Raw genomic sequence first — 27,236 nt, 5'->3', positions numbered from 1 at the left:
TATACCAGCACAGGGCAGGGGGTGCAAGGAGGTACCATCAAGCCTCATGTGCCTTAGACTTCCAGTATCCTTCTCTACCAAGGACAAGGATTTGGGAGCTGTCATAGGGCATTACATCAATTCTTGATTTTTTTTTGTTTTATTGAATAAGATGCCATACACCCACTGTAGTTTTTGCCATTTCTGTATTCATCTGGTATTTGCAATTTCTTGTTTCATTTTTAATAGTGCTTAATACCATATCATTTAGCCTCTGGGCCCCAGTTTTCTAACGTATTAAATGTGGAGGTTGAACTGTGGCCTGAGGTGTTTTTTAGCTCTAAATTGATGATCCTCTAAAATGAAGAGTGAGGGAGAGATGTGAAGGCAGAATAAAACAAGCAGATGTACATAGGAGCAAGCTGCACATATAGAGTAATCGTGGGATGCTGCCATTTAAGACAGTTCATGCTGTGTTGCATTTTTGTATAGTCTTTACTTGTGGAGATCCTTGTTTAATCATGGCAAGGAAAATTAATCCTAGGACCACACCTGGCCCATTAATAGTCTTTGCCATCTGGTACAAAAAATTTATGTAGGAGAATATTAACAAGATGCTTTTTGAAAGCATCTAGATTAAAAGGGAATACTCAAGCCCTTGGTCTACAGCACATGAAATGGAGAAGGGAATGACACTTAGCACATTGTCCTAGCCTTCATTCTTGCTCCCATTTTCATTCAGGAGGAGATGAGGAAAATAGTTATAGATTGGCAAAGTTTTAGAGGAAGATACTTAAATAGTAATTTTTGTTTATCACTTAAGAATATTTCATATATTACTGTTATGTTTGAGAACAGGTAGGTTCTGAAGCTTTATTTTGGTTATATTTATAATATCAGCCCCAAATAAGGAAAGATTCTTTTGACTTCACATGCTAATTTTTGCTCTACTGCTCTGACTGATAAAATAATTGGGAGGGGGGAGAAACTGATATAAAAGCTCCTACTTAAATTACTTTATTTGGAATCCCACAAGACTAGCTCAAGGAGACAGTGAGGTTTTTTTTGTTGTTCTGTTTTATTTTTTAGCAATAATCATATTAAAAACTGTCAAGATTTAAAATAAATTAATGTAGTGTTTGTACCAGTCTCTATTTAACGAAATTTTTCAAGCTTGCGAGTGCTTGATCTTGTGTACAAGTGTATTTATATACCTGTAGATCTCCACAAGATATTATTAAAGCTCTGTTTTATGTTTTTTTAAAAAGAAACTAAACTAAACGAATAAATTTATAATGGTAAGTATCGAAGTGCCAGTATATTATTTCTTGTTAGACTGAAAGTGCAGAGCCATTTTCAAAAGCTGAGTATGACTGAGTCTGTATTGTCCATTCCCCTTTTCCTATTACAGTGGATAAATGAGAAATAATTGTCAAGCAACAAAGTACATTTAATCAGAATTTTATAATATCTCTATTACATAAAGGATCTGTGATTCTGTGTGAGGGATCAATAATTCTGAATATACAGATTGCATCTCCTGTAATGCAGTAGATCATAGATCTAATCCAACCATCTTATTTTATAAAGAATGCCCAAGCAGGTTGTGTGACACAGGTAATAATCTCAGCTGTTGAGATTACAACTCAGTCAGATCTGGCTCAGGATCCAAGATTGCACAATACACTCTCTTTGAGAGTTACTGTCACTAAAATAATGAATCATACTGTGGCTGGCCTGATAATTTAGCTACAGCAGATCTGTAGCCTTTCCAGGTTAGTAGGACTGGCTAAAGTTTGAGTCCTGTTGGGAGTTTTCAGGTACTTTAACTGGAGGCTCATATTAGCCTTCATAAATTATTGAACTTGTACAAATAAATATTAAAGCAGGATTAAAACATCTAAATGACCCTCTCTTGACCTGTGTGTTCACTGTCATTTCTAATACTTTTTTTTTTTAAGTGCTGTTTATGCATTTGTATTTGGGACACAGATGAACCAGAATACCTAAAAATCAAATGAAATGGCAAAAGATCACTACTTAGGGGTTTATTCAGAACATGTAGATGTAGCCATGATCATTTTGAAAAGTTCAGTAAGCATCTTGGTACTATAGAATACAATGCCTTAGTGGTTTTAAAGCAGCAAGGAGTCTGTTCCTGTGGCTGCTTTTGGCTTATCTGTCAGAAAAAATAGGTGACCTGAAATTCAGCCATTTTGTTTATTTATCTTTTTGAATGAGTGATCATGAGCAAGTTTAGTGCTCAGGGAAGCTTCTTGACCTTGGATCTTCTGGGATAGAGGTGTATGTGTTATCTCCAGGATTGCTGTAACTGCTACCGTAGGGTATTGTTCCCAGGAGGTGGGAAGGAAGGAGAGTAAACACCTTGAACTTTTTTTCTTCAGCAAATAACTCACGCGAACAATACAGTGTCTAACTTCAAGAGATTTCATGGCCGAGCATTTAATGACCCTTTTGTTCAAAAAGAAAAAGAAAATTTGAGTTTCGACTTGGTTCCCATGAAAAATGGAGGTGTTGGAATAAAGGTAATATAGCTGCATCTTTATTTTTTTAATCTGGTAAAGAAATTATTCATAATCAAAACATAATTGAAAACTGATCATAGAAACTGGTCTTTGCTTTAAAAAAAAAATCAGTTAACATCCAACAGATTTTTGCAGTTGTAATCTCACATTATGTTACATTTACTACTAGTTTGAAGGCTATCAGATTATGTAGACCACATAAACTCTTAAAGCAGTTTGTGAGTTCTCTGGCTTATTGGAAATTCTCAGGCTGCTAAAAATAAAAGCTAAATTGATTTGTCAGTGTATCTAATCATTAGACTCATTATATTCTTTGTATTCTAAAATATAAGAACATTTCAAAAGCCTCATTACTTCGCCCCAGACTTACTTTCTTCCTTATCTTTTGCTGTGTTAGCTTACCCCTAATGTTCACTCATAAAACTAGGAATGGAAACAAATTACTTAAGACTGCTCTTGCTTACTTCAGATATCTCTGAAAAGTACCTCAACCTCTGGGATAAAAGTGGGGTGGAGGTTTAAATATGATGAGGGAAATTGTAAGTGTTATAAAGATTTAAATTACAATTTTTTAACAGAATAGTCAATAGACCTACAGTTGAGGTGAGAAATTGGACATGTTCTAAATTCATAGAATCCTAAGAGTTTGAAGGTACTGAAACACTATCTGGTGTTTTAAATTCAGTTTTGCAAATCTAAGTAGTTTTGTGTGACAACTGCAGAAAGACACTAGAAGGCAGCTTATCATCAGGTTAATAACTTTGCCTTTCTTATAGTAGGCATTACATAATAAATGTAGTTAGTTGAATTGAACTTCTTGATTATGTAGCAGTTATAATCTAGAAAAGAATTTCTAAGGGTAATGATTATTGTTACAACAACAGAAAACAATCCCACAAATTTAATCTTTCGCTTATAATTGAAACATTTTTTGGACATTGATATTCAGTTTTTTGAAGGGAAAAAATGGCTGTAAGTTTTCTTCCATTGGAAACAGGCTTTATGTCTAATTTATGTTCTGTGAATTGTGGATGTGAATACCCTTCAAGGCAAAAGGAACAAGTCATGTACTAATAACAGGAAGATAAATGGTATGATCTATTTGTTTCTTTCTACTTCCCTAATAGGTAATGTACATGGATGAAGAACATTACTTTAGTGTGGAACAAATAACTGCCATGCTGTTAACCAAGTTAAAGGAAACTGCCGAGAACAACCTCAAAAAACCAGTAACAGACTGTGTTATTTCAGTAAGTAGTTGTATTCTAGTAGATCAGAAAGATAAAGAAATATTTGCTTACTCATTAAGTGCAGGTGATAGATTTAGATTTCTTTAGTTTCTCCCAACATGTTCTAGCTATATATTGGACCACCTTTGTCCCCAAAGAGTTTGCTGGAGATTAATCCTTAATCTTATTAAATCTTGCCACAGAAAGTCTATTTTAATGGCTGAGCATGATTATAAATTTTCCTCTTGTGATCTGCTGTCTAGGTCTTTCTCTGTGACACTATCCACTTATAGACATTTGCAGCATTCTTAGCATCTAGATAGATGGAAAGTGTCATTGGCCTTGTGTCAGCATTTTGAATTGATACCCTGGTTTTTGCAAATGTGAATGAGCAGTTCATAACTGCTTTAGTATGACTAAAAAAAAAACTCAGTAGTATCATTTATGCAAATTGCCTATCATTTGCTTAATATGTCAGCTGAAATCTAGCGTTAGTTTGCAAGACAAAAAGGTAATCATTTAGTACAGTTACTCTACCCCAATCCTTCGGAGGAGAGGTATTATTTGGGAAAAAGTATAATTGTAGCAAATCAGATGATGAAGAATAGGCAATTATTTTGTCACTAATTTGTTTAACTGCCAAAAGATTTTACTTTTTTCCCCAAATTTATTGTTTTCAGTTTTCAACAATTACTTCAATAAGTTCAAAATTTTCTCTACCTCCCTTCCCAAAATGGCATGCAATCTTACATGGGCTCTTCACATACATTCCTATTATTTTCACTTTAGTCATGTTGCATAAAAGAAATGGGAGAAACCATGAGGAAAAACAAAACATAACAAAAGAAAACATAGTCTACTTCATTCTGCATTCTAACTCCATAGTTACTTCTCTGGATGTGGATGGCATCGTGAGTCTTTTGGAAATGTTTTAGGTCCTTGCACTGGGGCAGCTGGGTGGTGCAGTGGATAGAGCACCAGTGCAGGAGTCAGGAGGACCTGAGTTCAAATCTCATCTCAGACACTTGATATTCACTAACTGTGTGACCTTGGGCAAGTCCCAATTGGGTAACCCCAATTACCTCATCCCGGATCTTCTCCAGTCATCCTGATGAATATCTGGTCACTGGATTCAGATGGCTCTGGAGGAGAAGTGAGGCTGGTGATCTGCATAGCCCTCCCTCACTCAAAACAAAGTCAAGTGTAAGTCATGTCATTGTTTGTCTGATGGCATAATCTTCTTCAGCAATGAAGGACGAAAACACACAGGTCCTTGTATTGCTGTGAAGGGCTTAGTCTATCAGAAACAGTACTCGAACCCTGCGGCTGTTACTGTGTATAAAGTTCTCCTGGTTCTGCTCATTTCACTCAGCACAAGTTCGTATAAGTCTTTCCAGGTTTTTCTGAAGTCTCCCTGTTCGTCATTTTTTATAGCACAATAGTATTCCATTACATTTTTATGCTACAACTTGTTCAGCCATTCCTCAATTGATGGGCATCCCCTCAACTTCCAGTTCTTGGCCACCACAAAAAGAGCTGCTATAAATATTTTTTTTCTATATGTGGGACCCTTTCCCATTTTTATGATCTCTTAGAGATATGACCCTAGAAGCAATATTGCTGAGTCAAAAGGTGTGTACATTTTTATAGTCCTTTAGGCATAGTTCCAAGTTGTTCTCCAGAATGGTTGGATCAGCTCACAGCTCCACCAACAATAAATTGGTGTTCCAACTCTCCCACATCTGCAACAGTTACCATTTTCCTGTTTTGTCATGTTAGCCAGTCTGATAGGTGGTGACGTAGTACTCAAGAGTTGTTTTGATTTGCATCTCTCTAATTGATAGTGATTTAGAGCATTTTTTCATATGACTATAGATAGCTTTAATTTTTCCTCTGAAAACTGCCTGTTCATATCCTTTGACTGTTTATTTATTGGAGAATGACTTGTATTCTTGTAAATTTGACTCAGTTTGCTATATATTTTAGAAATGAGGCCTTTATCACAGACATTAGTTGTAAAAATTCTTTCCCAGTTTTTTGCTTCCCTCCTAATCTTGGTTGCATTGGCTTGCTTTGTGCAAAAACTTTTCAATTTAATGTAATCAAAGTTATCCATTTTGCACTTCATAATGTTCTCTATCTCTTGTTTGGTCATAAATAATGTTTTGATTTTTTTTTGTAAAGCTTGAGACTAGGTCTCCCTTTTGCCCAAGATGAAAGTTCAGTGGCTGCTTGTGGAACTAATCCCGCTACTTATCAGCATAGAAGCTTCATCCTGCTCTCTTTTTCAGCATGGGCCAGTTTGCCCCTGTTTAGGCAAGAGTGGTGACCCCTTGATACCAGAGGTTCCCCAGATTGGTGGCAGAATTAGAAAGGGCAGACACCCAACTCAGTCCTACTATAACTCAAAACTCCCAAACATAAGCAGGCCTGTAAAAGGACCACACCCAGACCCTAGCTTTTACAATTTCTTTAGAGACAGAGTTAGCTATTCTGTTTCATAGGATGATTGTGAAGACATTCAGTCTAAATAAGAGTAAGGATATTATGTAAGATTGGAAAAAAAAGTAATTCTTCAATTTATTCTTGTTCTAGGTTCCATCATTTTTCACAGATGCTGAAAGAAGGTCTGTATTGGATGCTGCTCAGATCGTTGGCTTAAACTGCCTAAGACTAATGAATGACATGACAGCAGGTAAGAAAGTTTTGGTGCAGAATAAGCATTAGAAGGAAGTCTCAAGTATCTTTGCTGGAGAAGGAGGGGGTAAGAACCTTAAAACTAAAACAAAATTGTATGTTAGCATGCTACTCTTTTAGAAATTATTTGTGGACTTTGGAAATATGTAAAAGACAATTTTAAATTGTAGTGCAGGTGTCTATCTGCGTTGGTAGAATTACTAAGAATTACAGCAAAAAAAAAAAAACAACTGAAAGTTTCAGTCAATAGTTTTCATAAAAAGTTGATGACATACTAACTTAATTGTTTCTTCAGGAAAGCTTTTGGGACTTTTCTGCTCTTGGATTAAAAATCATCCATAGATTAAGGGCACTTCTGGTCACAATTTTTCATTTTTATGGTTGAAGAACACCATACCTTCCGCTCTATATAAATGTTCTAGTTATTGGGTCACATGTGGGTGTTGTTATCCCCTAGATCTTATGTAGATAGATACCTGCATTTTTGGTAGAATTGGTGGAATTGGTATGACCTTTTCTGTCAGAAAATTTTCAAACTTTGTGATCTCAAAGACTCCCTTTGGAGTCTTAAAAATTGAGGAACCCAGAGAGCTTTTGTTTATAAACAAAATTACAGCCATCAAAATTTGCCATGTTGTAAGCTAAAACTGATAGAACAATAACTTTGTTATATTTTAACAGATATCATTTTTATGAAAAATAAGTGTGTTCCAAAACAAAATGGCAGTTTTTAAATACATTTTTGTGCATCTCATATGTTTGGCTTAAAAGAAGACCAGTAGATTTTTGTATTTACTTGTGTACTTGATCTGTTATTTGAAATATCTGAAGAAAATTTACCTCTTAGAGACACTTAGAAGAGGGAGAGGTATTTAATGGACAAATAATGTCTTAGTATTTGTTTGAAAATATTTTTCACCTCATGGGAAATGTCTTGCAGACTCCCAGAGGTTCACACACCACACTTTGAGAACTGCTGTTGTAGATGAGCAAAACAAGCTTCTCTTTGAGCCTAACTTTGATTCTACGTAGCCCTATAAGCTACAGTTAAGCATCTTCCTTTGTACTGCTAAACTTCTAGATTAGCTATTTTCTGTTTTAGAGTAATCTGTATTCTATTCCATCATTACTTATCCCATAATTATTTTTGTGTTCTGACTTTCTTTTCAACTACACTACTGAAACTACCCTTTCAAAGATCACTTTTGACCAGTTTGCTAAACCTCCTAAACTCTGCTAAATGCAGAGTTGACATATTTAATTTATCTCTCTTTTTTGATATCTTTTTATATTATTTTTTTATATTGTTTCTTCCCTTGACTTCTGGTAGTATTTTCCCAATTCCCTTATAATTCCAATTGGGGCTGTCTTTTGCTTTTATTTATATTTCCAGTACATAGCACAGTGCTGACACATAGTGCTTAATAAATGTTTGAATGATTCACTGACTGGTTTCTACAGTCTTTTTCCTACTGAAACACCTTGAGTCAGGTCCTTATTACTTCTTCCCTAGAATATTAAGCCTTTTCAGCAGATTTCCTACCTCCTGCCTACATGACCCACTCCAGTGGTTTTCCCTTCAAATTGCATACCATTGCCCAATTAATCTTTCCAATATGCACTTCTTGCTAGCATCTAATCTTGTCCCCTATTCAAATATCAACAGTTACACTTTGTATTTTTTTTTAATTAAGTCCTTACTGTACTGAAGGGCTTGGGACACAAATAAGGAAAAGACATTCCTTGTCCTCAGGGAGCTTCCCTTCCAGGAAAGACTGCACATAAAAGGAAGCTGAGGAGAGTGGGGAGGTCTTTAGAGGTCCCTGATGAGGTTCTTGGGAAACATTCAAGAGAATGCAGCATTGTCTGTGGGATACACCGAATACTTCTTATCCTGACATTCAAGCCCTAATTTTCCAATTTTTTCCTTACCTCCACCTTATATTTCTTGCATTCCCAGTCTGAACTTGTTGCCAGTCTTCAAAGATTTCCTATGCTTAATTTATTGTTGTAATGGTGTATTTTCAAAGGAGAATGAAACTAAAGATAAGTGACCAAGATAAGTGACCTTTATACTATAAAAAGAAAACATTTTTCATTTAGCTATTTTATCTTACTATTCTGTGGTATTTCTGCATGTTATCCAGCTAGGAATTACATCGTTTTATTGAAGCATGTTTTAATTCTTTTGTTCACTTGTTTCTTTTTTTGTAGTTGCTTTGAATTATGGAATTTACAAGCAAGATCTTCCAGGCCCAGAAGAAAAACCACGCATTGTGGTCTTTGTTGATATGGGACACTCAGCTTTCCAAGTATCTGCCTGTGCTTTCAACAAGGGTAAACTGAAGGTAGTTATATGTTCTCAAGAAAAACCACAGGTTCCAATGAAAAACAGCTTGGGGGAACTAAACAGTCAAATTTGTAACAAATATTTGATCTTAAGCAGATTGGTATTTCCCTCACTTCATTTGGACCCAGTGATTCTGGGTTCAAATACTGACAAGTGAAAGAAAAAAAATTACATACCATATATGTATAATCATGCAAGGATAAGATGGAGGAAATGTGACTAGAAAGTTATTCATGTGAAAAAAAGTTACTTGACTCAGGTTCTGTCTGTCATGTTTTCCCATTCACCCATGCATGGTTCTTTTCTGCCAGTGTGATCACTTTGCATCTGAAGTAATATGTCCTGCTCTGGACACCACATTTTAGGAAAGTTTTGAACAGACTACCATGAATTCAGAGGATTGCTGCCCTTATGGGGAGAAGGAAAAGCATGTTGTGAACATTCGTTTAAAGAATCTAGACAAACTTAATCTGGAAAAGAAAATCTAAAGTACTTGGGGTCTTAATAGAGAAGAGCAGAACTGAAGCCAGAAGGTAGAACTTAAGAGATTGGCCAGTTTTAGTTCTGTTTATTCCTAACAGCTTCTTTCTGGAAGCTCATGTGTTTCCTGTCTCAAGAGGCTGTAGAACAGAAGCTAGATTATTCATCCTTTGGAGTATACTAGGAAGGATTTATGTTTTCAGTTTGCATCGGTGGCCTTGAGCATCCTTTTTACCAGCTGAGATTTTATCATTTTAAGAATTTGGGACTAGTGGTAATTCATTGGGATGTTCTTTTTAAAAAAAATTCTCCATGTTTTATCTCTTCAGCAAAGCCTCAAAAACAAAAGCATTTTTACTTCTTCTAGGTAGTCTACCAAAGTAAACTATACAGGGGAGTATTTTGGTTTCTTTCATCATGATTGATTTTAGTATGTCATTGAAGTGATGTAAGTTGAAGTGTTAACAGCAGCTTGACATCTAGGGAACAGGGGGAATGTTAGTTGCAAACTTGACTCTAAACTAGTTGTTGGGGGGGGTGTTGTTTTTTCATTAGGTTCTGGGAACAGCTTTTGATCCTTTCTTGGGAGGGAGAAATTTTGATGAAAAACTAGTGGAGCACTTCTGTGCAGAAATTAAAGCTAAGTACAAATTGGATGCCAAATCTAAAATTCGAGCACTCCTACGCCTCTATCAGGAATGTGAGAAACTGAAAAAGCTGATGAGCTCTAATAGCATGGACCTCCCACTGAATATTGAGTGCTTTATGAATGACATAGATATCTCTGGGAAGATGAACAGGTGAGTTGTCGATGCAAAATTCTTGTCAGAAGAGTCAGGACATATTCCCTAAATTATTTTCATAGGCAGAACTGAAGCCAAAAATATTAAATAATTTTGAAGAGTGCTATACTTTGTTGTGAATATATTTTGGGTGCAGTCTTTTGACTAAATTTTTTTTTTACTTTTGTTTCTGAGGTTGTATTTATTGGCTGCTCAGAAATTTGAGATGGATTGACTTAAACCCTGAAAAAAATGAGTAGTGTTCCATATCGTTCCTTACACTTCTCACTACTCAAAAAGCTACCATACTAGTTCACCCTAGACTTACTAAACTAGCCTCATAATCACTCTTTCTGCCTGTAGTCTCACTCTACCCAACCCCACTCCGTCTTCCATTGAAGTTCTCTCTTCTCTCTACCTCTCCTTCCCTGTGGGAGCAAATAGAAGCTCTTCTGTTTGACTTCTAGAGCCCTTCACAACCTATTTTCCAATCCATCTTTGCAGCCTTCTTTATTGTTCTCTCCCTCCATGATACAGCTGAAGTGGCTTTCTTTTTCTCACATGTTACACTCGTCACTTGCTTCTGTGCTTTTGCAACTTACCTTACCCATGTCCAGATTACACTTTGCACTTTTCTTTATCTTAGAGTTCCTCTCTTCCTTCACAACTGAACTCAAGCACCTCCTTCTTACATTAAGCCTTCTCTGATTTTCTCCTGCTTTCAACCAAAGTGGGTTCTTAGATTTGTACAGTATATACTTAAACGTGTACACGGAAACTCTCGGATCCGAACAGGGACTGTTTTTGTCTTGTTATACCTACCCCCTAACACATAGATGCATAGTAATGGCTGGTTCACTATTAACTGATTCCTTGAACCATATTTCTGGGCTTCATACTAAAAAGTTACCTGAGTTTGAAAAGCACTTCACTGCCTGCATGTTTAAGTCCTGGAACACGTTAAAATTATACAGGGTGCTTTTTGTTTGCTTTTTCAAAATAAATCTTCCCTTGTCCAGATCTCAGTTTGAAGAGTTATGTGCTGATCTACTGCAAAAGATAGATAAGCCTCTTACCGCATTAATGGAACAAACCCAGCTCCAAGTAGAAGATGTAAGTGCTGTGGAGATTGTTGGAGGCACTACAAGAATCCCTGCAGTTAAAGAGAAGATTGCCAAATTCTTTGGGAAAGATATCAGCACTACTCTGAACGCTGATGAAGCTGTAGCCAGAGGGTGTGCGCTACAGGTAGGTCCTGCTTTCAGCTAGTCTTAAAAAATGATATCTTGACTGAGAAGTTGTAGAAGATATCATAGCCTAACATCTTGCCAAGAATATGTAAAGAAACAACCCAGGCCTGGAAGGGACCTGACTCCTGAAATTGTCTCCTGGCCTAGTCCCATTTAGGGTTTCTTTCAAAAATCCTTGGATATAACTCCAGTTTCTCAAAACTGAGAGGAGTTGGTGTTATCATTCATGACATACATTCTCCTGTAACATGTACTTGGCTTTTGCATGGATTTTCCCTTAGTGTCTCTAAATGAAGGGTTGTTGTGGTGGTTGTTTTTAAGTCTCAGGGGAAGGAAGATAAAAATAACAGACTGAGTCACTTAACTCAGGACCTTAGAAACCATTTAGTACAACCCGTACCTGAATGAGAATCCCTTTTACATCATAATCAGCAAATGGTCATTCAGCTTTTGCTTGAATACCTTTATGGAGGGAGAATGGGCTACCTCCTGAGGCTGCCTTACTCTCCTCCAGAGACATTAGCAGAGGCAGCCTTTAGTTGTGTCCATGCCTAGTCACTACTGCCTCAGGACAACTGTTCTTTTCCCTTGGCCAACTTTAACCCTAGTTTGCCATGCTTTCCACTTCCAAACTGATAGCTTATCTTACCCTGAAAATTAATACTTGCTGACTGAGTGATCGGAAATAATTTCAGGCAAAAAAGAGGGTGCTTGCCTAGACTTTATCTCAGTTATATCTTGGAAGGGAGGTGGTTATTTATATATAAATGCCCGCTTTTTGGTGCAAACTTTTAAAGAAGTTTAAGATGAGAAGGCAAGGAAGAATATCTCCTAAATCAAGAAGAGACAAAAAATTAGGCAGTGGTATTATTCCAGTATTTCTCCAACTCTCTGATGCTGAGGGGATAAGGGAGAGGAGGTGTTGTACGCTAGTACAGGTTACAGGTTGATATTTAGACTACTGCAGATCAGAGCTTTATTCCAGAGCTATTTAAATGATAGCAGTAGCATACATAAAGTGAATGAACTAGCTACTTCTGACACTTAGGCTTTATTTTTTAATTAAAGTTTTTTTCTTCAATTTGTATTTATTTTCCATTTCTAATTTTCTCCTTTCCCTTCCACCTCCTTCTCCACTCATTGAGAAGGCAAGGAAAAACAAAACTCATTACAAATATGTATAGTGAAACAAAACACATTCCTACATTAGCAAGTCCAAAAAGAAATGTGCTTCAACCCTTTCTTTTGAGTCCATTACCTCTCTATCTGGCTGTGGAAAACATGTTTCATCATGAGTCTTTCAAATCTTTGTTTGTTTTGTTGATTAGAGTTTCTAAGTCTTTAAAAGTTTTTTATTTTTTTATTTTTATTTATTTATTTTTATTTTTACAATATTACTTTCTTTCATAATTTGTTCTCCTAGTTGTGCTTTACTTTGCGTTTGTTTATACAAGTCTTCCCAGGTTTCTCTGAAGCCAGTCCCCTTCAGCATTTCTTACAGCATAGTAGAATACCATTCATTTTGCATAAGTTATTCAACTACTCAGTTGAGGGGGAACTCCTCAATTTCCAATTCTTTGCCACTGAAAAAAGAGCTTCTGTGCCTTTTTTTGTACACGTGGGTCTTCTCCCTGGTTTGTGGTTTTTTTTATCTTTTTGATGTATAGATTGCTAAGTACGCATAGTTTAATAGCTTTTTGGTCATGGGTCCATATAGCTTTGTAGAATGTCTGAACCAGTTCATAGTTCCAGCAATAGTGCCTTAATGATTCTGCTTTTCCACAGCCTCCCAACATTTGTCATTTTCTTTTTTTGTCAACTTAGCACCTGGGCACTCTTTCACCCTGGTCAGCTAAGCATGCCAGGTAAAAATCTTGACAAATTTACACAACATCAATAGAAAATTAGGTTGGTGTGGAAAGTCAGATAGTCTTTAAGTAGCTTCTTCCTCAAATCTATGTTGAAAAATATTATAGGAGGCTGTAGTAACAAGTGATAATTAAGAAAAAATTGGACCAATGGTGGGTTAACTTCATTCATTGTATTAGGCTTCCAGATCAGATGCCTGCTTCTTCTCTGCTTTGTTTAGGTGACAAACTAAATCTTGAAGCAAAACTTAAACCTTAAAAGATGGAGATTTGTGTTTCAAGAAGATGTTAAATTAGATCCAAGGAGCAATGATAGATAAAAAAATTTACGTGTAATTACATATACATATAAATACATGTATGAGCCTGTGGTAAGACCAGTGTTAATCAGAGTTGCCCTATTAAGTCAGGGTTATCATAACTTGGAAGAGCAAGAGGTGTAGAAATAATATCTTTGAGGGGAATCTACCTTTTTTGTGGGATACCTAATATAAATGATGTTAGCAGCAATAGCTATCATTTATATTTTAAAGTTTGCCAAGTACTTTGGAAATAAATGCAAGCTCTGAAATGTGGAACATCACTGGCTTAACATTTTGAAAGAAACTGAATTCTGCCTCTTGGAACATCTCTAAATTTGATTGTTTCCTTTGGCCAGGCTGTTTCTGCTAGTGTTAGCAGACCTTTGGTCTAACCATGTTCCCCAGCCCCTGCTTTATATTGGAGAAAATTAAGGTCCCCCAAAAGTGAAGTGACTTTTCTAGAATGATAAAAAGTAAAGCCTAGGGCTAGACTTTGTCCTAGAAACCTCACTGCAGGACTGTTGATATTCTACACAGTGCCTATCTGCTAAGTCAGATAGGTGATCTTCTCAATTAAGTTATTTACTTTTGTGAATTTAGCAGCAGTAGGTGCCTACCCCAATATTTCCCCTTTTCTCCAATTTGTAAAATATAATATGAACATCGTGACATAGAATTGAATATATAACCTTGTAGGTTAAATGTGTTCAGAGTATGTTATCCTTATATCATTTTCCTAGAAATTTTATTTTATTTATTAAGTAGAGGACAGGAGCACCAGGTCATGTGGCTTAATTTATTTAAACATATGCATGATTTTTCAGAAATGATTTTACATATTCTCTTATTTGTATCAGTGATCCTAGAAAGACCATTGAGAAACAGTAGAGCTCCCTATTCAGAGTTCTTATGTAGTCTTTCTAAGATAAATAGCCTTCTCAGTCCTGTTGAAATTGTTCTGTGTGTCTCATATGTACTCTTATTTGGAATAATTAAGTATTTCATTATATCTTTTGTTCCTGATAAACAATGCAGAGTTTTAAAAAAACATTCCAAGCCATCAATTATATCATCTTTGTATTAAAGAAAAGAAAATTAAAGCAAAGTCTGACTTAACAGCATACTGTAAGGAACAATGATAAACTTGTATATTTTTCTTTCAGTGTGCCATCCTCTCCCCAGCATTTAAAGTACGAGAGTTTTCAGTCACAGATGCAGTTCCTTTCCCAATTTCTTTAGTCTGGAACAATGACTCAGAAGATGCTGAAGGGTAGGTAGCTGATATTTTCTAAAGGAGATATTCTTTGTTTTTAACACAAAGGAGAAAAATGACTAATATGCTTTAGGAAGGTTTTCATGGATGGTGCCAGAATTTTCTCTGAATCAAAGTTGTCACTATTTCTTATATGTGTTTAGGTGAAACAGTGAGTTAGAGAGGAGCATCGTTTTCAGGTTGACTATTAAGATTTAGTTGAAAGTTATGTTACTGCATAAAGTGAAAATACTAATGACCTTCTTTTATAACATTTTCCTTCTCTTCTAACTTTAGAGTTCATGAAGTGTTCAGCAGGAACCATGCTGCTCCTTTCTCCAAAGTTCTCACTTTTTATAGGAAAGGTCCCTTTGAGTTAGAAGCCTTTTACTCTGATCCTGAAGGCTTTCCATATCCAGAAGCAAAAATTGGTAAGTACAAGTTACCATTCTGCTGTTTTTTCCCAAAATGATATAGATGAAGTTGTAAATAACATATGCATGACACTGGATATTGCAACTAAAAGCACTTTTTTATACATAGAATTTGAGTTCAGAAAGAAGGTGATACATCACAAAGCACTGTCATTACATTAAACTTTTCTGATTCCTTCTCAGTATTCATTTTAGTTTGTCACATTTATGGAGTGCTTTAAATTTTGCAAAGCACTTTCTTTTCCTTTGGTTCTTACAGCAGCTCCAAGTACTAACAGGTGGTGTCCTCATTTTTATGCATGAATAAACTAAGGCTCAAAGGTTAAATGACTTGATTCTGGTCACACAGCTAGTAAATGTTAGAGCCTGGATTCATGTATGTCTCATGCATATCACTGAGATCTGTCCCTGCCAGTCATCTAGTATGAGCCCCTCATTTTATAGATAAGGAAACTGACTTGGTGGTGCAAGAAAGGAGAATATTATATATTAGAAGGTTTTAGCCCCACCCACCCCCAAAATTTTTAATAATAAAGCCTGCAATGTCTTGCCAGCTCAAACCCCTAATAATCAACTTTTTTTTTTTTTTAAACAGTAATTACTTTTGTGGCTATCTTTGAAATTATTTCAAACATGACAATGAAATTTTAAAATCACTTTTAACATTTTTATATTCTGAGTTATAAATCCTCCACAGTTTCTCTCCTCAAAAAACATAGACAGGGAAGGTAGAATTAACTAATTTATAATCATTTAAAATTACTCTCTTTAAAAGACCCATTAAAGAAAGTTATAGTTCAGATTGAAGGTAGGGTATAGTGTTTGATGTATCCTAAAAGTGTTACATGCTGAATTTGATCTAAGTTTTTATGTGAGTTTTATGTTTTAAGAGGAATGTGGGACAGCAGGTGGCACAGTGAATAGAGCAGCATGTCTGAAGTCAGGAAGATCAGAGTTCAAATCCTGCCTCAGACACTGAATTGGCTGTGTGATCTTGAGCAAGTCAATGTTTGCTTCAGTTTTCTTATCTGTAAATTGGGGAGGGGGGGTGGTATTCCTAGCATCTACCTCCCAGGGTTGTTGTGAAGATCAAATGAGATAATGTTTGTAAAGCGATTGGCACATGGTAGATGTATCTCAGTGTTAAGTAGTATTATTATTCTATTTTATTACCCTCATTATTGAAGTTAGGAGTCAGGATGAGAGTATGGACCAACCAATCTAAAAAAAGCCTTAGAGAATATATTAGTATATATTCCAGACTGCATAATGTTCAGTACAAACTAAATCATCCAGGAATTAAGAGAAGGCAGAATTATACACTGGAGTTGTTTGAGAATGGTTTTTGAAAGAAGGAGGGGACATAGAGTAGGGCTGCAAAGAAATGTAAGCACTAGATTAATAGAGGGCCAGAGGGAGAAGCCTATTAGAGCTGGAGTGTATTTATTGGTTTTCTCCTTTGTTCTTTTCTAAAGTCTAATTTTGTGGCATATCCATTTTGTAGTCTTTGACACTCTTCCAAATGTGTTCTCCATTTTAGGCCGCTTTGTAGTCCAGAATGTTTCAGCTCAGAGAGATGGAGAGAAGTCTAAAGTCAAAGTCAAAGTACGTGTCAACACTCATGGCATTTTTACAATATCGACTGCATCAATGGTAGAGAAAATCCCAACAGAAGAAAGTGAGGGTTCCTCCATTGAAACGGACGTGGAGCATCAGAGCCGACCTCCACCTGAAAATGCAGACATTGATGTAAGTTTGGGGACGTGAGTATAAAGTGTACATATAGTGGTACAGGGCCCGTTTTCTGGGGATTGTGGGAGGGAATTAAAAATAAATTTTATTTATCCTCACCTATCAAAAGTTGTTTAAAGGAAGTAGTAGTAATAATGCATTGAGAAATGTGTTTTATAGTTTGATCAGATATGATCAAACTTTTGGTTTGTCCTTTATCTTTAAGCTGTTACCAGAAGCAAAGCAGTTTCTAATTTAAATGTTACTCCAGATCTTGTTAATTTCTGTATGCCGCTATACATGAGGTAGAAATAATTGAAAGTGTACATATGATAGGTGTTCATTGAATGTTGTTTTGCTTACCTCACTTATACCATAGAAAAAGCTACTTGGTTTGTCTAATAAATATTAAGGCTGATATCAAACTACCCTATCACCCTGCATGGAAACAACTGGCATTTATTTCTGAATGATTTATTTTTTATTCTTTTTGTGGTTTTAAACACTAGTTTAAAAAGAGCATAACTCATTACTTACTGAATGATGGAGAACTCCTGTATAATAACAAAGATCTCAGATTTCTTTGACAAGAATAACAGCAGCCTGCATATGTGAGTGACACTGAGAGAAAACCCTAAAGCACAGCAACTCATTGACATAGTTGTTAGACTTTGGTCAAGGAACTTGGCTAGCAAAACTAAAATTGTAAATTAAAGAACATACCACCCCAAACCTCAGTGATACTGGGCAAATTGCAGTCCATTTAATTGATCGAGTTAAGTTTACCAGTGTCTCTTTTTCAGGTGTTTCTTCATTAGTTTTAATTTATTGGTATTTAATTAATTAAATTTGCTTAATTTCCTCTCTCCTGCCTTTTGGACTCCTAGTAATGTTTACAGGAATCATGTACTGCTTTAGCCACCCCAGGGACCTATATGACTGAAAGGGAGTCTCAAAGTGTACAGATAAGGGTTTGGGGCTTTCCTCAGAGAAAGAAAGAAGCTATAGCCAACTCTCAATCATCTGGTGATGTCGGGTGACTGTTTCATATAGTCCCAAAACGTTCCCCACTAAACTTTTAGTGAGACTTCTTTGCTCTGTCTACCAAGCAAAATAGCCTCTCTCTGCTTTTGTAACCCCTGTGGAGTGTCCACAGCCACATTGAAAAATTGAGAACCCTGCTTTAACCTACAGATCGCAAGGATGAGGGCATTCTCTCCATGTAATTGAGAGTTGGCTGTATATATCCTGAACGCCAGCATCCAAGAGTGAAAATCTTACCAGAGGCCAGAGCATAGAATAAGGGCTGTCACTTTTGAGAGCCCAGCATTATGGATCTTGGAGAATTGTGTACGTTTCTGAAGTATAAGTTGTCACACTTGGTGGTTGTCATCATGTTGCCTACTTTTTAAAAGAGCTATGTTAATTTCAACCAAATTTTTTTACAGGTTGGAAATTTCTCAGTTTCATTATTGTATTCAGCTTGCTTTGATCAGACACTTTTTTCCCTACAATATAGCAGAGATTGAGTGTACTGACTTTTGATGCCCTTTAGTTTTAATAAAATCAAGTACACATGCTTTCTACATCCTTTGTGCCTGGGCTTTCATTTCAGAAAAATATCCAGCAAGACAACAGTGACGCTGGAACACAGCCCCAGGTACAAACTGATGGTCAACAAACTCCACAGTGTCCCCCTTCACCTGACCTTCCCTCTGAAGAAAACAAAATCCCTGATGCTGACAAAGTGAGTGATTTTTCTAGTTTGTTCCATTAGACAATATTACAACGTGTAAGCATTAATCATACCATACAAAGTTAACCTATTCTTCTTACATAGGATTTTTATGTTAACCTTTTTTTGAATAGCAACACTGAAGTCAATCCAATGTTTTGCTCTATTTCTGAAAGCTTCTAACTGAGAGAATCTTTGATTTGCTGCCATTCCGTAGTAGAAAATTAGTTAATTCATTTCCTTGGGATATTAACTCTTGATGGCAGCAGACATAGATATAATTGTATTGCATGTGTCCCTGAGGTGTGTTTATCTTTTTTTAATTGACCACTTTGAGTTGGTTTTACCTTTTTAACTTGTCAGAAAATAAATGTGTAGGTAGATGGATTCTTAGTATATTTTCTCCTGAAGTCATTTTGTATTGTGTTGAGAAAGTTATGAAGAACTAGTAGTGAGCAGAGCATTTTAAAAACAGTCTTCACCTCCCCCAAAATATGGCTTTTACATTAATATGTGTAACACCAAGCAGCAACACCATGCAGCTGCTTGTTTGCATTTATACAGCCACCTCTCAATATTTTCTAATAGAACATCTGAAATATTCAGTTGGTGATGATGGTCTGCATGTACAAGTTGTAACTAAAAACTAATTTGCTATTGGTCATTTTTGCACTGAATGCATGAAAAATTTGTCCTCTTAATAACTATCCATCTAAAAGGCCTCTTTCTGCTTTCTATGTCCAAAGTTTTTACTCAAAAAAAGTAACTCCATTTTTTAATAATTGAATTTTCTGACAAATTCTGTGGTTTTCCATCTGCATGTTTCACATTTTTATACCATATTGCTTCAGGCTTTGTTTCAGTTAGTCCCTTAAAGTGATTCTAGTGTCATGACTTTTCAGTCACTTACCATACTTGTGACACATACATCTTGTGACATCATAAGATCTTGGGTACTTTCTCTGCTGTCCATTTATCTTTCTGATCAAATTTTAGAGTTTGATTATAGGTTTCTTCCCTTTTGATCCACCTAGTTAAAAGACAAGGTGGTTCAATAGATTTGAAGGTATTCAAATCATCACTTTTAAATCCCCATTCCACTGCCATAGTACAAGCCTGACATTCCTTTTTAGTCAATTTTGGTTAGTACCAAAATCTACCTCTCAGAGGTCCTGGTAGTGGTCTTTATCTTGTTTCCACAGTATACATTCTGATAAGACTGTGTTTGCCCAAGTAATAGAAATTATTTAGTTTTCACTTCTTTATTTCTGATCTTGGACCAAGACTATGCCTTTTTATTCCTAGAACTTAAAGCAGTGTGCTGCACACAGTAGGCACTCCTGTTTATATAGGTCATAACCAAAGTCATCTTTTTAGTGTTTTGCTGTTGCAGAATAGTCAAACGCTTAAATGTGTGCTTCAGGAATATGATTGTTAACGTAACAACCCTCATGAATAGTTGTCTTTGTGAGCAAAATTTATGGAGTTTCTCAATTCTCCAGGATATTGACCACATCTCCTAGGTCCCCTATTGATGCACCATCAAACATGGCTGCATGGAGACACTGAACTTCGTTTTATTATATAGCTTTTCTTTCTTCATTCTGATAGAGAGGATAAAATGAAACACTATTCTGATCACCAGTTTTTAATAATTGCCACATGTTTCTGGTAGGAAATTTTCAGATTCTAAGTTATAATAAAATAATAGCCATGCTTGTCAATTGCTTTCCTTCTTGAGTTACAAAAAAAGGTTCTTTTTGAAACTTTTAAATTCCGTTTACTATTCTTTAAATATCCATCTTTAAATATCAACAGTTTATGCAGACATATAAGCAATACCTTTGCCTTTTCAGCCTAATGACTTCATTGATCTGTCATCAGGTCCAGTAGCTTTGCCAATTTTTTTTTTTCATTGTGTAGCAACAGTAGCCTTAAATTAGCTGGTCACACCTCTGTGCTTGACAGAATTTCATCCCAAACAGCAGAAGCAAAATTTAGTATTTGATCTACTCTAAAAAAACAGGGATCCTGAATTGGCTCTCTATAGCTACTCAGTGGCATTAGACATATGGATTGTTATTTATGCCTTCTTTAGATCTATGGGTAGAAATAGTCATTCTTTTATTAGTCTGTGTGCCACTCTTTAGCTTCATCTTTCACCCACTGATCACATTTTTTAGTTTTCTGTAAACCTTGTATGTCAGGAGAGCATTGCTTCCCTCTAACAGTTCTTCACTTTTACTCTCCTTTAATCAGTACTGGTAGCATCAGTTAACAGTGCCAGTATTAATGATGGCTATCTGGATAGTCAAATTGTAGATATATTCCTCTTGGGAGGAGGAGATGATGATTGGTCCAGGTGGAATGCCCAAATGTAGTTTCTTGTCAGCATCTTTATTGCTTCTTTTAGATAACATTTTGAAGTACAGAGTAGTTACATCATTAGTCAACTTAGTCTTTCAGATAAATAGTCTGTCCTTTATTCACTGTTGTGCATCCTTGTTAACGACCCAGGTGTCAGTATGGGGAGGGGTGGGGTGTTTTGACACTTGCCATATCTGTTCCTCCACTTGGTGGAAGAGGCTATAGCATTCATAAGCTAGTCACTGAGTAGAAATGTGAATTATTACTATTGGTATTTCCTAGTGCTTAAGAGGAATTTTTTAGTAGAAACAATTTTGGTCAAAATTTAAGGACAGACTTAGCTAACAAGCTATGTGAACTTAGATCCCCAACTCTCTGAGCCTCAGTCCCCTTCTGTAACTTAAACAAGCTTGTCTCGTATGATCTGTAAATTTCTATCTTATCCTATCCTTCTTATCCGTAAATTTTCTTAAGATCCTTTGCACAATATCCTATAGTACCTTACGGACTGGCTATACTCTATTTATTCCTACTTTGAGCATCATAGTTGTTCATTGAAATACTTCTTACCTGATCAGCTTGCATCACATTGATAAGTATGGCAAGTCTGAATTTTTGTAGTTGTTAATCTTGTGATCAGAATCTAGAACTACATACCCTTGGAATAGTAGAGAGGGGAAAGCATGGATGACAAACACGTATAAGAAGAATTTCTGAACCTCATTTGATCCTTGTGTTTACAAAACAAAATTTTTTTGGTGTCTGCTGAGTCAGAACAATTTTTTTTTTTTTTTAAAGACCCTTTTTCTGTCACTTAGCTGCAAAACTGGCTAAAAGTAGTGAAAAGACCAAAGGCATAAGTAGCTGGAATGAGAAATGTTCAAAATCCCCATTAGATATTAATTTCTTTAAGCAAAAATCCAGAGTCACATTAACCATAGTGATTGTCCAGATTGTTGGACATCTCCTAGTTTTGTAAAAGTACATGGTAATCCTGGGATGTAGAAATAATGATTGTAAGTAGCACTGAATGAATTTTCATTTAAAGTACTATCACATTCTTCTTAAAGTAAGGATGTTGAGATTGTGAAGAGATCACAGAAGAGCCACGGAAATGGAGACATAAGGGGCCTGGGGCATAATTCTGTGAGGATAGCATAAACATCATGGGAGAGATTTAAGTAGATAGAAGAAAAATCCTGATGATGAGGTGTTAGTCATTAGAATACATGCTTATTGGTAGTTGTACATAAGTTCAGTCATATGGCCCTATCCCATCTTTGTGACTGATTATGGCCCTTACTGTAAAGATGGAAGAGATGGCTTCTCAGTCTAGAGATTAAGTCCCATTTTATTTGTGTAAATGTGTCTGTGTGGTTTTTTAAAAGGAATACTTAAGAATTGTTTTCTCTCTTGAAGGCAAATGAAAAGAAAGTAGATCAACCTCCAGAAGCTAAAAAACCCAAAATAAAGGTGGTGAATGTCGAGCTTCCCATTGAAGCAAACTTGGTTTGGCAGTTGGGAAAAGACCTTCTCAATATGTATATTGAAACAGAAGTAAGTTTCCAGTTAAAGTATTTTCTTATAAAAGTCTTACTGTGGCTGATGTATTCTTCATTATGTGTATGTGTTCAAATAAGTTTATTTTAACTTGAACTAACAAAAATAGAAAAATACATAAGTACTAATAAAATCAAAAGTCAGTTGTAAATGGTCATATAGAACCCTAAACTATAACAACACTTAAGGTCTCAGTGAAACTGTCTTCGTTTGTTTATATAGCTAAGCTTTAGCATATTTAACGTAAATTTCTTAATGCATATATTTGATGTGAACTGCATTTTCATGGACGAATGTTGGTCATGTTTGAGGAAGCTTTAAAAAAAAAAAACAACTTTTAAAGATAACTCTGTTGCAAATAAAATAGCTGGGCTTTGGGTCCATTTGACTCAACTGAGCCTCAGTGTCCTCATCAATAAAATAGGGATAATAATCTATAGTACCTTACATTACAGAGTTGTGAGACTCACTATGTAAAACACTTGACTAACTTTGGTCTTATAAAAGTATTGTGTCAGTAGACTCTTTGGAGATTCATTGAGTGGGCAACAAGGAACCTGAGAAAGTGTAACACATGCTTGCACAAAATTTGGCCTCCACTAGTGGGCTGAGAAAGGATTTCGGGTGGCTTGTGGAAAATGGAGAGGATGTAAGACAGGCCTGCACAAGGCCTGCACGTGCATGTGTGTAGTCATATATAGGTAGGGTAGTGAATGGAAAAGTCAGTATTTCATGCCTGATCTAGCACTCTTTCCTTTATACTGTGCCATCTCTCTGTTGTGAATGACACTTATGCAAACATGATGTTGTTATTAAGTTTTATGCTAAGTGACTGCTGGAATGGACACAAATTTTGAAGTCTTTTATCCCAGTCATTCCAGGATGCTGTCTCTAAGAGCATTTGGGGATCCAGTTTTCCTTCTCACTGCAGTAGTTTTATTGTAGATGATGGGGGCAGGGTCACTGTCTATGGGTAGAATAGCAAATCTCACTAATAAAATAGTTGCACTTATTATCTTAAGCAAGGATAGCCACTGTTTTGGGTTTAAAATGTCATGAAGTTATTTGCCTACATAGTTCTTTCTATCCTGAGAACAAAGTGTGTTGACTCATAAACCAGAACTGTATTTGATGCACATGATCGTGCAGTCAGTTTTTAAAATGTGTATTAGCTTTGGGCTCTCTTTAGAAAGTTTTGATAAGCATAATATCTGAGATAAATTTTTATTTCTTCTTGCAGGGCAAGATGATCATGCAAGACAAGCTGGAGAAAGAAAGGAATGATGCCAAAAATGCAGTAGAAGAATATGTTTATGAATTCAGGGATAAGCTGTCTGGGCCCTATGAAAAGTTCATATGTGAACTGGTATAGTAGCTTTCTAACTATGAGACTTAATCTTCCTGATGGATAATAGTCTATTGGCTATCAGATTTTGTTTTCTGGTCCACAGAGCATTGTGTAGCCCAAGCTTAGAGAAACTGAAACCCAGTATATTTGAAACTTGTCAACCAGAGCTCCATTTTCAGATGGCGAGGAGTACTGATGACAAGCAAGCCTATGTTACATAACACCCCAGTGACTTGTAGAAACCAAAGTCACAAACCTAAGCTGTATAGTTTTTTGTCCTTGGCAATTTTCTGGAGAGATTTTTTGTTTTGGGGTTTTGGATTTTTTTTTTTTTAATCACGTCCCCAGATTCAGTTCAGATGAAGAATGCTGCTGAGAGTGGCCTCTCATGATTCTCCTTTCTAACTGCCCTTTCTCACATAATGTCATTATCTGTATCTCAACCCCAGTCTATATATATTTCCAGATTCTATCCTAGGGTCTCTTTTTCTCCTGGATTTCTTGGGTGACTTTGTCAGTTCCCATGGGTTCATTTATCACCTATACAAATTATTTCCAGATTGATCTTGATATAAGTAGATAAATATCTACATATGATAAGTTGACAAGTTGGATCAGTTAATGTGTATAGAGCCTATTGCTTAGTTTTGCAAAACTTGCAGAAGTTTTGAGGAATAAATGAAATGGTTGTCATGTATCTTGTTTTGATTTAGAAATTAGGTATTCCGATTAAGATTAGGTTTCAAGAAGATGAGGAACCACTAAAACTATTTGAAGAAGTAGGTACAAATATACATACATACATTTACAAAGACATTATCTTTGTTTTTGTACAAAATATATGCAGTGGTACATGAAGTGTCTAATAAATGCTTAGTAGGCCTGATTCCAAGTAGCTTCTTTCTAAATTGGAAGCCTAGCTGGTCATAGGAAGACTAAGAATGTTTCTAGGACAGATGCTGGACATTTCAGGTCTCTTCCTAGGTTACTCCAAGGGTAGTCCAATCCAGTTCATTTTGAGACCCCTGTATTTTAGTAGCATACAGCATTCTGGTCAGCTTTAGAGTCTACTGAGTTTGGGAGCATAAAGGGGTGGGATGGAGATGACAGTTCTGGATAAGCCACTTGAAACTCCAGGAATTAGGGAGAAATTTATAAAATCATGAATTTGGGTTATAAACAGTTGATTTAAATATTTATCTGAAAGCTTGCATGATGATATAATTTAGTGAATAGACTTATTGACTAACATCCAAGATGTTAGCTCTTTGATCAATCCTGCTGTCACCTGATCTTAATTAAAGATGAGTACTGAAGTTGAGTGTTGCAGTACAGCCATTACTTCTTGCATTCCTAATAGAGATATTTTGAAATTTAATGAAAATTTTACCTTGAGGTCTTGAGACCATACAAATACATGGTGGAAAGAAGAATTAGTCTCCTCAACCTACCTTAAAGTTGGAAATTACTGGTATAATCCCTTGAGAGATTGAGCCAAGTGCAGTAACATCAGGCTGTTTATAAATTACTTGGACTCCTCAAATTGCATTATAAGCACAATAATGTATATATTTTCAAGATGAAATTATTGAAACCTCAAGGTTATGATGTCACAGATTACTGATTAGAAATGCCATGATGATTTTGCTAATTTACTCTTGGAAGAATTTTATATATAACAAATAAATACTATATATTTTACTATTATTTGATGCAAATCCACTTAATATTCTTATTCTGACTTATTTCATTTGAAGAAAGTAAATCCCATATATCTGGGGCAGGATATCAGTCATGTTGGTTCCCTCTCTCCTTCCTTTGGTTTTTTTTGAGGGCTTAAGTAGACATTATAACCAGTACAGCTCAGCAGAACAAGACCTACATCTTGCAGGCGTCAGCACTTTTTATAAAATAAGAATGCCTAGACTTAGTAATGGTAAAGCGAAATCTGAATGCTCAACTTTCATTTTCTAGGATCATCAAAATTTCCTGAAACTCTTGACTGAGACTGAAGACTGGCTATATGAGGAGGGAGAAGACCAAGCCAAACAAGCATATGTTGACAAGTTGGACCAGTTAATGGTAGGACACCTGGGCGTAGGGGCTATTTCAAGGGTGAGGATCCTGCAGCCTCACGTCCACATATGGCCCTTTAGATCCTCAAGTGTGGTCCTTTGGCTGAATCCAAACTTCAGAACAAATTCCCTTAAAAGGATGTCCTCTGTAAAACTTGGACTCCATCAAAGGGCTGTGCTTCAGGACCTAGAGGGCCACATGTGCTGAGGCCAGAGGTTCCCCCACCCTTGGGCTATTCTTTTCTTTTATAAAAGTCAGCTAAGTCTTACAGAATAAATGAAATGGTTGTCATGTGTCTCGTTTTGATTTAGAAATTGGGCACTCCAATTAAGATTAGGTTTCAAGAAGCTGAGGAACGACCAAGAATGTTTGAAGAATTAGGACGAAGGCTGCAACACTATGCGAAAATAGCAGGAGACTACAGGAATAAAGTGAGTCCTTTTATATGTGGCCGGTGAAAACTACATAGAAATTACCATTAACAAATAAGCCGACTGGGCAACTTCCGCAAAATTTCCCTCAGAAAAAAGGGAAATTAGCGTTTTGGATTGGGTAGTCCTCCCCTGTCCCATCAACTACACTGGAGAATTTGCCAAGAAACCAATTACAATATTATGGGAAGGAATTGATGTTCCCTTCAAAGATTTTAATGTATTCCATGTGCTTCATTAACTGTCCGCTTTACTTCAGATGTACCATCAGCTTTTTAATTACATAAAATAACCAGTTTTGCTTACTTTAGGATGAGAAATACATCCACATTGATGAATCAGAAATGAAGAAAGTTGAAAAGTCTGTCAATGAAACAATGGAGTGGATGAATAATGTCATGAATGCTCAGGCTAAAAGAAGCCTTGATCAGGACCCAGTTGTGCGTGGCAGTGAAATAAAAATAAAGATAGAGGTGAGTGTTGCCATGTATCCCTGTTTTCTTCCCTGAGTCTTTAACACCTTTCTGTTGAAATTGTATCTCCAGAGAAAAATTTATCAGATGAGCCTTGGAGAACCTGCTCCTGTTATCCTTTCACCTTTACCTGAACCCTTCTTGCCTGGCACTTAAAAAATGCTTATTGATTGATTGAATCACATACCCTAGAAAAAGGCAAAGAAAACAAAGAAATCTCATAAACAAGAGAGTCTTAAATGAGGAGAAACTCAGTGCAGTGCCGGCCTTGGAGCCAGGAAGAGCTTCTGGGTCCCCTTCTCCCACATCCTAACTCTGTGACCATGAACCTCAGTGCTCCTGGCCA

The 27,236-nt window shown here is 36.2% G+C and overlaps 1 protein-coding gene across 3 annotated transcripts in view; it reads left to right on the top strand.

Annotated features, from left to right (window-relative positions):
• HSPH1 (heat shock protein family H (Hsp110) member 1) overlaps positions 1–27,236 on the top strand; it is a 31,431-nt gene that overhangs the window by 2,992 nt on the left and 1,203 nt on the right. For 2 of the 3 annotated variants that reach the window (XM_072611857.1, XM_072611859.1), the window contains exons 3-17: positions 2,385–2,525; positions 3,653–3,775; positions 6,350–6,449; positions 8,666–8,799; positions 9,837–10,081; positions 11,083–11,311; positions 14,647–14,753; positions 15,033–15,166; positions 16,710–16,918; positions 18,516–18,647; positions 22,422–22,559; positions 23,803–23,928; positions 25,885–25,992; positions 26,298–26,417; positions 26,729–26,890. In XM_072611857.1, the coding sequence (XP_072467958.1) occupies positions 2,385–2,525; positions 3,653–3,775; positions 6,350–6,449; positions 8,666–8,799; positions 9,837–10,081; positions 11,083–11,311; positions 14,647–14,753; positions 15,033–15,166; positions 16,710–16,918; positions 18,516–18,647; positions 22,422–22,559; positions 23,803–23,928; positions 25,885–25,992; positions 26,298–26,417; positions 26,729–26,890 (2,208 nt within the window). The remainder of the gene's footprint in view (positions 1–2,384; positions 2,526–3,652; positions 3,776–6,349; positions 6,450–8,665; positions 8,800–9,836; positions 10,082–11,082; positions 11,312–14,646; positions 14,754–15,032; positions 15,167–16,709; positions 16,919–18,515; positions 18,648–22,421; positions 22,560–23,802; positions 23,929–25,884; positions 25,993–26,297; positions 26,418–26,728; positions 26,891–27,236) is intronic. The other variant, XM_072611858.1, reaches the window with a different exon arrangement.

Source organism: Notamacropus eugenii, chromosome 5, assembly GCF_028372415.1.
Source record: "Notamacropus eugenii isolate mMacEug1 chromosome 5, mMacEug1.pri_v2, whole genome shotgun sequence".
Taxonomy (NCBI): Eukaryota; Metazoa; Chordata; class Mammalia; order Diprotodontia; family Macropodidae; genus Notamacropus; species Notamacropus eugenii.
Note: the sequence above shows the minus strand (reverse complement) of the source record. Positions and strands in the feature narration are given on the sequence as shown.